Genomic DNA, 11859 nt, shown 5'->3' on the forward strand with positions numbered 1-11859 from the left:
CTCCGACGCCCGCCCCTGCTGGCCGCCGAGCGCGGCCGCGGAGCGAGGGTACCGAGGACAAGGGAGGGGCGGGAGAAATTGATCAGACTCATCCAAAGGAGAAGGTGTGGATGGGTCCAACCCGTTTTGGAAGAATGGGGTCTGGTCTGGGTTGGAGAGCGAACTCAGCCAAACAAGGGCACCTGGAAGTTCGGCAGGGAGGTCAGGAATTTGTTGGCTCATCGATGGGAGCAGAATCAAAAGGTTCACCGGTGGAGAGGGCTGCTAGTTGGCCAGGACGCTTAAAGGTGTGAACCGAAGTGTGTGTGGCAGGGGCTTCTAGGGGAACAGGAGGTTGGGTAAGAGGTTGGACAGGCGTGGGAGGAGCTGGGCACAGCCCTGGGAACATAAGATAGTTAGTTTCTGGCATGGGATGCTGCAGAGATGAACACAGATGAATGAATGGGTTCCAAGGCCCCAGAGGAAGAGATGGTGGATGCCTGAGGGGAGAACCAGGTAATAAATGCAGTCAACTGGGGCTGAGCTGACCAGAGCCCTGAGGGCATGGGGTTGGTCACCCCCTCGTACAGTCAAGCAAGGGGCCCACATCCCCAGACTCACTCCTTCAATAAAGAGGGTTAGAGCTACAGAGGCCTCAGCCCAGCACCACTCCCTTCCCACCCAGGAGCCAGTGCTGTCCAGAGCAGAGACAGCGTATATGAACTGGAATGCTAGAGAGGCTGGCATGAAGTTGAGGCCTACAAGTCTCTTTACCCTTCTTCTGTGAAAGGTGGTGGCGAAGGAACGCAAAAGCAGCAGCACTGACCCAGACCGATACCATGTTTATTTCACAAACACTGGGAAGACGAGGTGGGGGAGGGACACAGGTGTGAAGCCGCCCAGCCATCTGCAGCTCCCTCCCCACACTGAGGGTCCAGCCAGGCAGAACCTCCAAGCCGACAGGCGGCACGAAGTGAGTGTAGGGAGGCCCCGAACACCGAGCCCCCTGGAAGCCTAAGGGGCACAGCTCCAGCTGTCCCGGGGAAAACCACAAATAAATACGAGTGAGGCACGGCCCCACCCACACAGACCATCTAATCACCCATCTTCACTCTGGAGGTCTGCAAAAGAAGAAAAGGAGAAATCAGGCAGGGGCAAAAAAAATTGATTAGACAATGACATACAACAGAAGATGAGACCCACGGCAGGATGGCCAGACCACAGCCAGCGGATGACTGGACCACAATGGACATGCTGTGACAAACACAGTGAACGGGGACAGAGACAACTACAAGGTTTGATGCAGAGAAGTGGCATATGGACATGCCAGTCTCTTAAGAGTCAACTCAGTCAGATGCCCACAGTCACGCTCAAGATCCTCAGGCTGATCCTTGGCCACACTCACACACTGTCAGACAAATAAGATACACACATCTCAGACATGCTGTCCAACTGAAAATACAGTCAAACACACCAAGACAGACCACAACAGACAAGATCCCAACCTGGTCTAGACTACAAAGACACAGAGGAACAGAAGAAACAACAGAACAGGAAAAGAGACCACATCTTTCATACATAGAAACAATGTAACAGACAAAAAAAGATGTTACCAGTGATGCCATGTTAAAGACAGAAATAAATGGAAAGCTTCAAAAGCAGAAAACCAGATGAGGAGGCAGCGAAAGCTGTGCAGGGGTCTTATGGTTACAGATGTAGAAGGGAGCACTGTGGCTCCTCCAGAAGGGTGAGACTGGGTTGGGGACAAGGAAAGAGGCTCCCCAGGGGGATTCAGCACCTGAAGGATTGCAACGATGACCCCAAAAAGGCCGATGGCACTGCCAAAGATCTCCACGATGAGAATCTTTACGAAGAGGCTGGGGTTCTGTGCATCAGCCAAGGCGGCTCCACTGCCCACGATGCCCACGCAGACTCCACAGAAGAGGTTAGACAGGCCCACTGTGAGGCCAGCCCCAAACATGGAGTAACCTGGAGGGATGGAAAGGGAGCACTGATATCGAATCAGACACAGGGGAAAATGAAGGCAAGGATCCAACATGGACTAATGGGACCAACCACCACCCCAACTCTGCAAAGCAGGCCAAAGAAAATCAAAATGAAGAGTCTAAGCTGGGATGTGCGCTGGAGGGGGAATCATCTGTGAAGCCCCAGTTTTCTGCCTTCACACACCCACCTACCTGCATGGTAATTTCGATGGCCAATAGCCTTGGGGTCAGTAGCACTGAAAGGCTGAGGGAGGCAGAGAAATAATCAGAAACCATTCCCTACTCCACTCCCCCTCCCCAACCAAGCAATATAAAACACACTGGAACTGATACCCACACCACCTAGTCTTCCTTACCTCAGCCATGTTGCTAATGACAATTGCCATGATGATGCCGTAGATGGCCACAGCCTCACAGAAGATGATGCTGGCAGTGGTAATGGGGGGTTAGGGGGTGAAGAGAAGAAAGAGATGAGAAAGAAGCCAACCTTCCTCCCTGGAAAATCTCCAACCACCTTCCCCCACTGACATCCCACCCCATCAGGAGGCTGGTCAGGAGCAACATGTAATGTAGGTCAAATACACAGGCAGCTCCCACTTGGTTCTGACAACCTTACAAGGGTCCTACACTTACCTGACCAGGTTCTTGGTCTTGATCCTGGGGGCCTTCACCCCTCCTCCAATGATGGAAGAGCCAGTGATATAAATGCCCCTGGAGGACAAATAAGAAACTAATGAGCGAAGCCCAAACTTGTCATTGCCCCCAAGATGACTAAGAACCCAATGACACCCCCTGCTATGATTCAGCCCCTCCCCTGTCCCATGACCCCAACACTCACCATGCTGCCCCAACCACAGACAAGGAGATAGCTAGGCCAATGCCCAGGTTTGACCACATGAAGGGGGAAGTCTCCGTCAGGAACCTGGTGTGCAGACAGGGGGAAAGACAATTCAGTCCTTACGGAGGAGTGGGCACAAAATCCACCCAGACCCTACTCCAACCCCTCCAGTCCTGGATGCTGAAACAAAACACTTCATATTTCCCAATGGTCCACACCCCAGACAGCTGGGGGGCGGGGGCAGGTGGGGAGGGAAGGAGTTCAGATCAGAGACGGCAGGTGTCAAAGAAGCTCCTAGAGGAAACCTCTCCCTTACCATGCCACATCGAAGCGGAAGCCCAAGTCAAAAATAGTGTAGCAGATTCCTACAGCAATGAGAAAAACGGGGTTAGGGGCCTGCTCTCTAGACAGAAGCTCCACAACTTAGGCAAGACGTTGCTGCCCAGGAGATGGGCCAGCTCCCCAAAGGACTGCATACACCTAAGTCAAGACAGAATCCTTTGGCTCTCCCCAAAATGAAACCACAGCTGCCTATACAGATTCCTCTGCTCACGCCTCCATTTTCTGCCATTCTCTCAAGAACCTATCTCCCTCTGTGACACCATATCCCAGATGGAGACCCGTCAAGGGGAGCCAGTAGGAGGCCTGAATACCCTGGAGGAGGGGAGGGAGCGATAGCTCGGGCCAGGCCACACCAGATGCAGCCAGCCCAGTCTGAGCCGCTGTTTACTCAACACGCTGTTGGTGTGGGGGGAGGGCAAAACGACCGGGAAAAGAGGAACTGGAGCAGCTGGCTCGCGACCCAGGCAGGCCCGTCAGGAGCAAGACAGGGAGGGCGCGGGAAGCCGGGGAACGGAGCCCAGTGACAGAAGGGGACCAGGGCTGCGACCGCTCGCGGTCCCCACCAAGCCCCGCCCGCGTCCCCCCCCCCCCCCCAAGTAGCTGCAGATACGAGCCTCCTCTGTCCGGGTTAGGGGCCCAGACAGACGCGAGTCAAGTCCAGGAGCCTGAGGTATTGGAACCCGCGTCAGGACCTAATATTCCCAACACTCCAACCTCCCCGCTGGGCTCCAGCCGGGTCAGCTCGGCCCGAAGCCGTCCCCGCCCTCCAGGGCCCGGCCTCACCCACGACGAGCAGGCAGGCCCAGAAGGCCACGAAGACCCCGGAGTAGAGCAGCACTAGCCCCGTCATGGCGGCAAAGACGGCGGGACGCGGGTTGAGGGGGGCCTGAGCTCAAACCGCGTCCCTGCGTCCGCCGTCCTTCCCGTAGCCCGTCGGCCCGCCCCGCGGTGTCACCTGACTGATCCACGTGACCCGCGGGCATCACGTGACCTCACGGCGGGCCCGGCGCTTCGTCGCCAGCGGTCTAGGAATTTGGCGACGCCAGAATTGCAGGCGCAGAGGATTGTGGTGATTGTAGTCTCGCGGCCCGAAACCTTTCTTGCTGAATACCTCGATCGTTGCCTGGCCGGTCCATCAAGGGTCGGGCCGCGCCCGCTTGTTGTACTCCCGGACACTCCACCCAGCTCCGGCCCACCAGCCCTGCTTTCCACCCGAGCCTGCTCACCGCCGCCCTAGCTTAGTCTCCAAGCCAGTGCTGATCCCGCGGGCCTCCTCCCTGACCGTCCCACCCAGCTCGCGAGGGTGTCTGCTCCGTCCCTCGCTGAGCTCATGCTGTTTCCTCTGCCTAAAGCACGTTTCTTCGTGCTCACCCCAAGGTCGGCCAACACCTAATGATCTTAAGATACGTTCTTCCAGAAGGCTTTCCCTAGCCAGAAGCAGGGGAGTGCGCCCGCTCTAGGGTCTCCCGCCACCCTGGCGATTCTTACATAACTACAATAAGATCATGTCACTCTCTTTAAATACCTCGGTGGCTCCCCTTTCCCTCGCAATAAAAACCATGGTCCTTACAATGGTCTACCAGGCCTCTTACCCGGATTGCGTTGCCGAATAGTTTCTTGCTAACTCCCTCCTCTGGCTGCCCTGTTGTTCAGTCGCTAAGTCGTGACTCTTTGTAACCCCATGGACTACAGCACACCAGGCTTCCTTGTCCTTCACTATCTCCCAGAATTTGCTCCAACTCATATCCACTGAGTCGATGATGCCATCCAACCAGCTCATCCTCTGTCCTACCCTTCTCCTTCTGCCCTCAATCTTTCCCAGCTTCAGGGTCTTTTCCAATGGCTGTACTGGCCTCCTGGCTATTTCTTGAACACAATCGTACCCTCAATGCATTGCACTTGTTCCCTCAGCTTCTTCTAATTATTCACATGGTTCACTCAAAACTTCTTTCAGTCTTTGCTCACCTTCAAAGTCTTCTCTGATCATCCTGTTTAATACTGTAGCCCCTTCTCTTACACTCCTTCTCAGTGTTATATTGCTCCATAGCCCTTATCACCATTCTGCATACTGTTCTGTCTTCTCCGCCACAAACATGTAAGCAACCATGAAAGGATTCCTAAACTCACTGCTGATTTCCAGTGCTTGGCACACCCTGGGTGTTCAATCCATATTGGTAGAATATACAACTGGTGCCCACCTTGTCCTGATTACCACAATCAATTTACAGAACTGCCTCTACCAGTAGACTGTGCAATCCTTGAGGGCAGAAATTACAACACCCTAACAGTGTTAGTCAGTCAGCTGTTTTTGATTCTTTGCAACCCCTGGACTGTAGCCCGCAAGGCTCCCCTGTCCATGGAATTCTCCAGGCAAGAATACTGGTATGAGTAGCCATTCCCTTCAGGGGAATCTTCTCGACCGAGGGATCGAACCCAGGTTTCCTGAGTTGAAGGCAGATTCTTTACCATCTGAGCCACCAGGGGGACAATGCCAATATGTCCAGATTTTCAGCAAATGCAGGGAACTAGTTAGTCATTTTCACTTCATCCCTCTAAACCCTTAAGACCTAGCAACTCCGCTTTGCTTTAAGTACCCACAATGATGGTCTATGCCTGTGTGTTTGAGCGTGGTGTACCCTTTGTCCAAATATCCTTTTCACTCCATTACTTCTGATTTTTTTTTTTTTTCCTTCAAGAGATCCAGCTGAGGTAACACCCTCTAAGAAGCCTCTTCTGGGCTCCAACTGCCCCTGGGGACTTCCTTCCTCATAAAGAATATTGCTTCACCCTGTGGTAATTGCCTTTTTAGCTGCCTCTCTTCCCAGCTACACTGTGAGGACAGGACTCCTATCAAATATAGTTCAGATCTCAACCAACAGGACCTGTGCAGGACTTGCGGTATTTGATAAATAAAAAGAAAACAAGGAGAAAAATTATCTGGTTTATTCAAGTTTCTGTGACCTCCCTGAGAAACAAATTGGAGTCAGTGTAGACCAGCAGTGCCCAACAGAACTTTCTGCAGTGATAGAAATGTCTTGGATCTGTGCCGTCCCCTCATGTGGCTATCTGAGTACTGAAATATGATTAGTGTGACTGAGAAACTGAGCTTTTAATCTTAATTCAAATTTATGTCTGACAACCACATGTATTGTGTAGCTAAGTGTAGACCAGTGATTCTCAACTGGGGATGCTTTTGCCCCCATAGGGGACATTTGTCAACATGTGGAGACATTTCTGTTTATCATAATTGGAGAGGGGTATGCTACTGGCATCTACTGGGCAGAAACCAGAGATGTTGCGAAGCATCCTATAATGCACAAGACAGCCCATCACAATCAATCATCTGGCCCAAAACATCAAGAGTGCCAAGGTTGAAAAACCGTGGTCTAAAACATCTAGCACCTGCCTTTGAAAAAGGCAGACCCTCAACTGCACAGCAGGAACTTGGATTGGCCAGAGGTCTTGGGTTGCTCCCAGGAGAACAGACGGCCCAGAGGCTTCAGGGAAGACCTAAAGCTGTTCCCTCGTCAAACAACAGACCTTTACCAAGCCAGTATGGGCTAAGCCTTGTGCCAATGACAGGACAGGACAAGACAAGACAGAGCTGGAGCCTGTCCTCAGTGAGGGGCTGCCTCAGTGAGAGGCTCCTCCAAGGATCCTGGCAGAAGAGTGAGGTTGGTGCAGGGAGCACTAAAGGTCTTAAGTCCACCTGTGGCTCTGGTCCCACGTGGTATCAGCTATTTCCCTCATCCTCGTAGGCGATGGCAATTCCTCGTCTTCCGCTTACAGCTCCTGTCACCGGCGTCTGACCCAGGCGGGGCTGCAGTCCTTTCCAGCTCCGGGAACTAAGGAATGAGGCTGCAGAGGGAGGGGGTTGAGGCTGAATGACCCGAACAGGGGGCAAGGGTTCAGATGGGAGTGGAGATCTGCCACACTCACCTGCAGGGCTGCTCTCAGCCAGCTCCAGCTGGGGCTTCGGGGTCAGGGCTGAGCACTCAGGATCATCTGATGGCTTCCAGGCAGGTGGGGGTCGGAGGTCCCCAGTAATGAGTGATACATCTGGGGCGTCCCACAGCTCTGAGTCAGGTGGAGGGAGGGGCACGTGGAAGGGAGAGCCTGGAAGGGAGGGGGAAAAAAAGATTCATATCGGCCCCCCAGCTTCATGCCCCAAGTGTTTCTAGCTTAGGCAGTGCCCCCACCACTCACCAGGCAATAAGTCCACATAATGTGTGAGGTGGGGAGCCAGGCCTGGAGGTGGCCATGCAGGGTTGCAGGCAGCTTCCAGCTCACATGGTGCTAATACAGGCCTGAAGAAGCCGCTAGAAGGCTGCGGGGCAAGGGTACCCAGAGGACAGGCCAACAGCACAAAGACGTCCACCTCAGGGAAGTTGGCAAGCTTGGCAGGCGTGGGTCGCCCAAGGGCCAACACATAGCTACGCTTGCCAGCAGCCTGTGTCAAATTCCGCAAGTGTGCCAGGGCCTCCCGGTGTCGGGCCACACCCAGTGTGCCCGCCAGCAGCCCCACCACACGGGCATCTCTGGCCCTCTCTACCAGGTAGCGTCTGCGTGCTCTTAGACGCCCAGCCCGGACACCTTCATCCTGAATCCGACCTGTGTCTGGGCAGCAGGAGGAGAAGGGCCGCCCTGGTGCCCAGCCCAAAAGCAGCCGGCTTAGGTCTGGGTCAAGATCAGGGTCAGAGATGGCCTCAGAGCCCCCCACATAGAAGGCACCATACTCTTCCAGACACCTCCCTGGAGCCAAAGGGAAGCGGCGCCCAAAACGCTCCAGGGGCTCAGGATTTGGATTGAGGGAGCCTGCTGGCAGGGGAAGAGCTGGGCTGGAGACAAGCAGGTCCAGGTACCGTGGGCGCAGAAGGGTGGCCAAGGCCTCTGGAAGAAGAAGGTGGTGTCAGGGTTGGGGCCTGGTAAAACGGGATCCCTCTCATCCCCAGGAGACTAACTGGGACCCAAAAGAAGAGGTTGGGGCCCAGCCCATGTTGAGAACTCCACAGGAGTGTACTGAAATGGAGGAATTAAGGCACAAACTGGTCAGCCCACCCTACCCGCATACACAAGCAAAACCCTCACCCAGGGCGTGGGCACAGGATGGCTCACTGAGCAGCACCACAGGCGCTGTGGGGTCTGGGTTCTGGGCCTCAAAGGCCTTAGCGCAGAGCTCCAAGGCTACAGATCGCTGACCAAGGACGAAGGCCACGGGCAGCGGGCGGGCAGGAGGGCTTAAGCAGGCAGGGCCAAAATGTACAAGGGCCTGAGCTCCAGCTTGCTCAGCACCCAGTACATCCACACAGCAGCTGCAGAGGAGATACCATCATGAGAGAGCTTCTCATTAAGAAAAGTATTGCTGTCATCAATGGAAAATGTGGTCAGTAAAGAAAACCATGTTATGAAAAGAAGGGGTGGGAGCTGAGCAGGGCATTCAAGAGGAAGGGGACGTATGTAAACTATGGCTGATACGTGTTGATGTATGGCAGAAATGAACACAATATTGTTAAGCAATTCAGTCAGTTCAGTCGCTCAGTCGTGTCCGACTCTTTGCGACCCCATGAACCACAGCACGCCAAGCCTCCCTGTCCATCACCAACTCCCGGAGTTTACCCAAACTCATGTCCATTGAGTCGGCGATGCTATCTAACCATCTCATCCTCCAATTAAAAATAAAATGAAAAGACAGTGTCACTAAGAAGAGCTAGTATCAGGAAAGGAATCATCATGAAGGAGAAACAAAGCTACTGAGGGCAGACACTGTCATAAAGGAGAAACACCATCAGCCCTGGATCCCTACCTCATCCTCGACACTCAAGCTCAAGTTCACACCTGCCATAGGCTGTGTCTCCCAGAATGAACATCTTCGACCCGGTAGTCTCCTCCAGTCGTGCTGCCACGGCCCCAGCATCTCCCAGTAGCTGGTCAGGGAACTGCAAGGCCACCTGTAAGCATGTACCATGGAGTCAGGAACAGCCTCTCCTGCACCGAAGGTGTCTTCAAGGGAAACCTTTCCAGGAGTCCCTACCTAACCTTCCAAGCCCCTCCACCCAGCGAAGCATCTCCCCCATTCCCAGCCTCACAAAATTACCCCAAGATCCCAATCCTCTGGCAGACCCATCCGCTCCCCAACATGCCCTCACCCGCTGACATCCCAGGTCGCGGACAAATCCAGCGACTCGCTCCAGCTCGTACACTCGGTCCAGGTCTCCGAGAGGAGTGCGCAGCCCGGCAGAGCCTGCCTCTCGCTGCAGCGCCGCCTCTGCAGGGCTGCTGAAGGTAGCCTCCATGAGGCACCGTTTGGGTGGCAGCAGGCAATCGGAACCTCCCTCCGTCAGCTTCAGGCCCCGCGTGCTCAAAAACAGCCCTCAAGGGGCCAGGATCGACTGGTGGGGATGGTAGGCGGGGAGGCACTGGGGAGTCAATCTGCCCTGAGCCCTTTAGCCAGCTCCTCTCCCACGGCAACTCCTGTTTCTCCGCTTAACCACTACACACGGGCCTCCCCCGGAGACTACTTCCGGGTGTTTGAGGCGGGACTGCGGGCAATTATAACCGTCGAAACCTGCACTGCCAATCCCCGCCAAGCCATCCCGAGAACCAATGGTCGGTCTCCGAGCCTGAGACCAATCGGAAGTGCCTTAGAGGAAGAGCGGAGCCTTGTGGGTGTTGTAGTTCTCCTGGCCCTCGTCTCCTGGCGCTGGTCTTCCCGTTTAGCCTCCATGCCCCCTCAGACACACCGATTGCCTGAAAATAACTACGCCGGTTTGAGCAGTTCCTATCCGCCTACACTGTTAAGGACTTCGTGTGCACGCTATCACCTTGGGAGGTGGCATTGCATAATTTTTAAGTTAAATACCAAACTGCCTGGGTTTGAATATTGGGCTATGCCACGTAACTACTTACTCAAGTTATTCAACGTCTTTATGACTTGTTTCCTCAGTAGTACTTTTAATAGGATTGCGAGGGCAAATTAATTTCGATATAAAACTTCATAAAGCGGTCCTCTGCATAACACATGTACTGAAATCATCCGCTATTATCCTCATAACAGTCTGTCGATTAGGCAAATATTGAGCACTAGGGGACGACAGAGGATGAGATGGCTGGATGGCATCACTGACTCGATGGACGTGAGTCTGAGTGAATTCCGGGAGTTGATGATGGACAGGGAGGCCTGGCGTGCTGCGATTCGTGGGGTCGCAAAGACTCGGACACGACTGAACAACTGAACTGAACTGAACTGAGCACTTTTTGTTCACCAGGGACTCACATTTTGAGTTTAGTCTTTGGAGTGAGTTGTCCTATATTACAGATGATGAAACTGTGGTTCAAAGAGGCTAACTGCCTAATAAGACACAGCAAGTCAGTGACACAATCAGTACCAAACCCAGGTCTGATTTCAGAAACCGTTCTTTCCAACCCTAACTCTTCCAGGTTATATATATATATATATATATATATATATAAACATTTGGTCATGACCGGGAGGAAGAAGACACCTGGGTGTCATGTTACAGAAGAAAAGGACAAAATGTGAAACATCTCCACATACCCCAGGAGAAATGAAAAAGCCAAAAGGTATGAATGGGGTGGAGGAGGATTAAGGGAAAGAGCACAGTTACTTCAGGGCATGACATGAAAGGGAGGCTGATGCTGGCTGGTGTGGGAAGAGACTGAATGAGGATGAATATAGGACACAGAACTTTGGCACAGAGACTGGGAAAAGAACAGAAAGACTGAGACAAACATGGGAGTAACCAGTTCTCCTATCACCTCCAGGGAGACTCATGGCTCAAGCCTGGGAGTGAGGAAAACCCAGTCCTGCTCTTGCAATTTTACTGAGAAGGCTGGGGTGCCTGAGAGGCAGCAGGGGTGGAACTATGGCTGAGACAGAAAGGGAGAGAACCCTGTTAGGGGACCAGAGCAACCGCAGGCCAGGAGCTGTCCTTGGTCCTGACCAAGCCCTGCCCGTCATATCAGGTACCACAGAAGTGGGGAGCTATGGGTTTGCAGACAACACTAGGGCTTGCCTTCCTCTTCCTCTGGGGGACACCATGCCTCCTCCCCCACATACTCAGCCCTGCTTTCTATGCCTCTCCTGAACCAAGTGTAAGTTTGGGTGCCTCCATAACCCCACACAAGAAACCCACCTTGGAATTCAAAGCCACTCTCCATTTCTTCCCTCCCAAATGAGCCCAGCCTCACCTCACTTCCAGCCCAAGGCCCCAAGTCCTTTACCTAGGAAATCTCCCACTGCCCTCAGAAATGAAACTTCCTCCAGGAAGCCTTCCTCACTGGTTCCATTCTCCCAGTTTAGTGAGAAGTATGGTTGCTATGGACTACATCAGCCTTTGTTCAGACAGAAAAAAGGCACGGCATTATTAGTGGCCTAGTATTCAGCACCGTTGGTTATATAAGTGTATGCATGCATAAACACTGGGACTAATTTAATTTAGGGGCAGGATGCTGACACTCGGCAGTCACCACCTACCCCAAGGGCAAGGGCAGTATTTGGATGGCTCCGGTCTAGGCAGCTTGGCTGTAGTAAAGCTCCTTTCACTCTAAAAGCTGGAGGTTTTAGATGGAGGTTGGCTCCATCATGCCCTACCAAGGCCTGGGTCCAAGCATCCTCCCATCCTTCCCCCAGGTCATCTGAGGTCACCCAGTCAGGTGGTGGTGGCAGTGGAAAGG

The 11859-nt window shown here is 53.4% G+C and overlaps 2 protein-coding genes across 3 annotated transcripts; both read right to left on the bottom strand.

Annotated features, from left to right (window-relative positions):
* Positions 1–801: 801 nt before the first annotated feature.
* ATP6V0B (ATPase H+ transporting V0 subunit b) lies at positions 802–4121 on the bottom strand. Its single transcript, XM_052637311.1, has 8 exons — positions 3949–4121; positions 3140–3188; positions 2824–2907; positions 2619–2696; positions 2342–2411; positions 2178–2229; positions 1778–1968; positions 802–1100 (listed from the first exon to the last, which is right to left on the bottom strand). Exons 1-8 carry the CDS (start codon positions 4013–4015, stop codon positions 1074–1076), a joined length of 618 nt encoding a protein of 205 aa, XP_052493271.1. The 5' UTR covers positions 4016–4121; the 3' UTR covers positions 802–1073.
* A 1972-nt stretch (positions 4122–6093) lies between these two features.
* Positions 6094–9651, bottom strand: DPH2 (diphthamide biosynthesis 2). Of its 2 annotated transcripts, XM_052637529.1 has the most exons (6): positions 9312–9651; positions 9001–9113; positions 8254–8477; positions 7372–8055; positions 7105–7281; positions 6094–7023 (listed from the first exon to the last, which is right to left on the bottom strand). In XM_052637529.1, the coding sequence occupies exons 1-6, from the start codon at positions 9456–9458 to the stop codon at positions 6899–6901; spliced, it is 1470 nt and encodes a 489-aa protein (XP_052493489.1). In that variant the 5' UTR covers positions 9459–9651; the 3' UTR covers positions 6094–6898. The 2 variants fall into 2 exon arrangements, with proteins under 2 accessions (XP_052493489.1, XP_052493490.1); XM_052637530.1 differs by lacking the exons at positions 9001–9113; positions 9312–9651 and adding an exon at positions 8969–8993.
* Between the last annotated feature and the right edge of the window lie 2208 nt (positions 9652–11859).

This window comes from Budorcas taxicolor, chromosome 3 (assembly GCF_023091745.1).
Source record: "Budorcas taxicolor isolate Tak-1 chromosome 3, Takin1.1, whole genome shotgun sequence".
In the NCBI taxonomy this organism is placed as follows: domain Eukaryota; kingdom Metazoa; phylum Chordata; class Mammalia; order Artiodactyla; family Bovidae; genus Budorcas; species Budorcas taxicolor.

Excerpts from the sequence above, each read along its gene's own strand:
- ATP6V0B (XM_052637311.1), bottom strand. The coding sequence starts at position 4,015 with ATGACGGGGCTAGTGCTGCTCTACTCCGGGGTCTTCGTGGCCTTCTGG. Across the intron at positions 3,189-3,948 it reads GGCCTGCCTGCTCGTCGTGG|GAATCTGCTACACTATTTTT; the intron begins GTGAGGCCGGGC and ends TCATTGCTGTAG. Across the intron at positions 1,101-1,777 it reads TCATCGTTGCAATCCTTCAG|ACCTCCAGAGTGAAGATGGG; the intron begins GTGCTGAATCCC and ends CTTCTTTTGCAG.
- DPH2 (XM_052637529.1), bottom strand. The coding sequence starts at position 9,458 with ATGGAGGCTACCTTCAGCAGCCCTGCAGAGGCGGCGCTGCAGCGAGAG. Across the intron at positions 9,114-9,311 it reads GCGACCTGGGATGTCAGCGG|GTGGCCTTGCAGTTCCCTGA; the intron begins GTGAGGGCATGT and ends ACATGCTTACAG. Across the intron at positions 7,024-7,104 it reads GGCTGAGAGCAGCCCTGCAG|CCTCATTCCTTAGTTCCCGG; the intron begins GTGAGTGTGGCA and ends CTCCCTCTGCAG.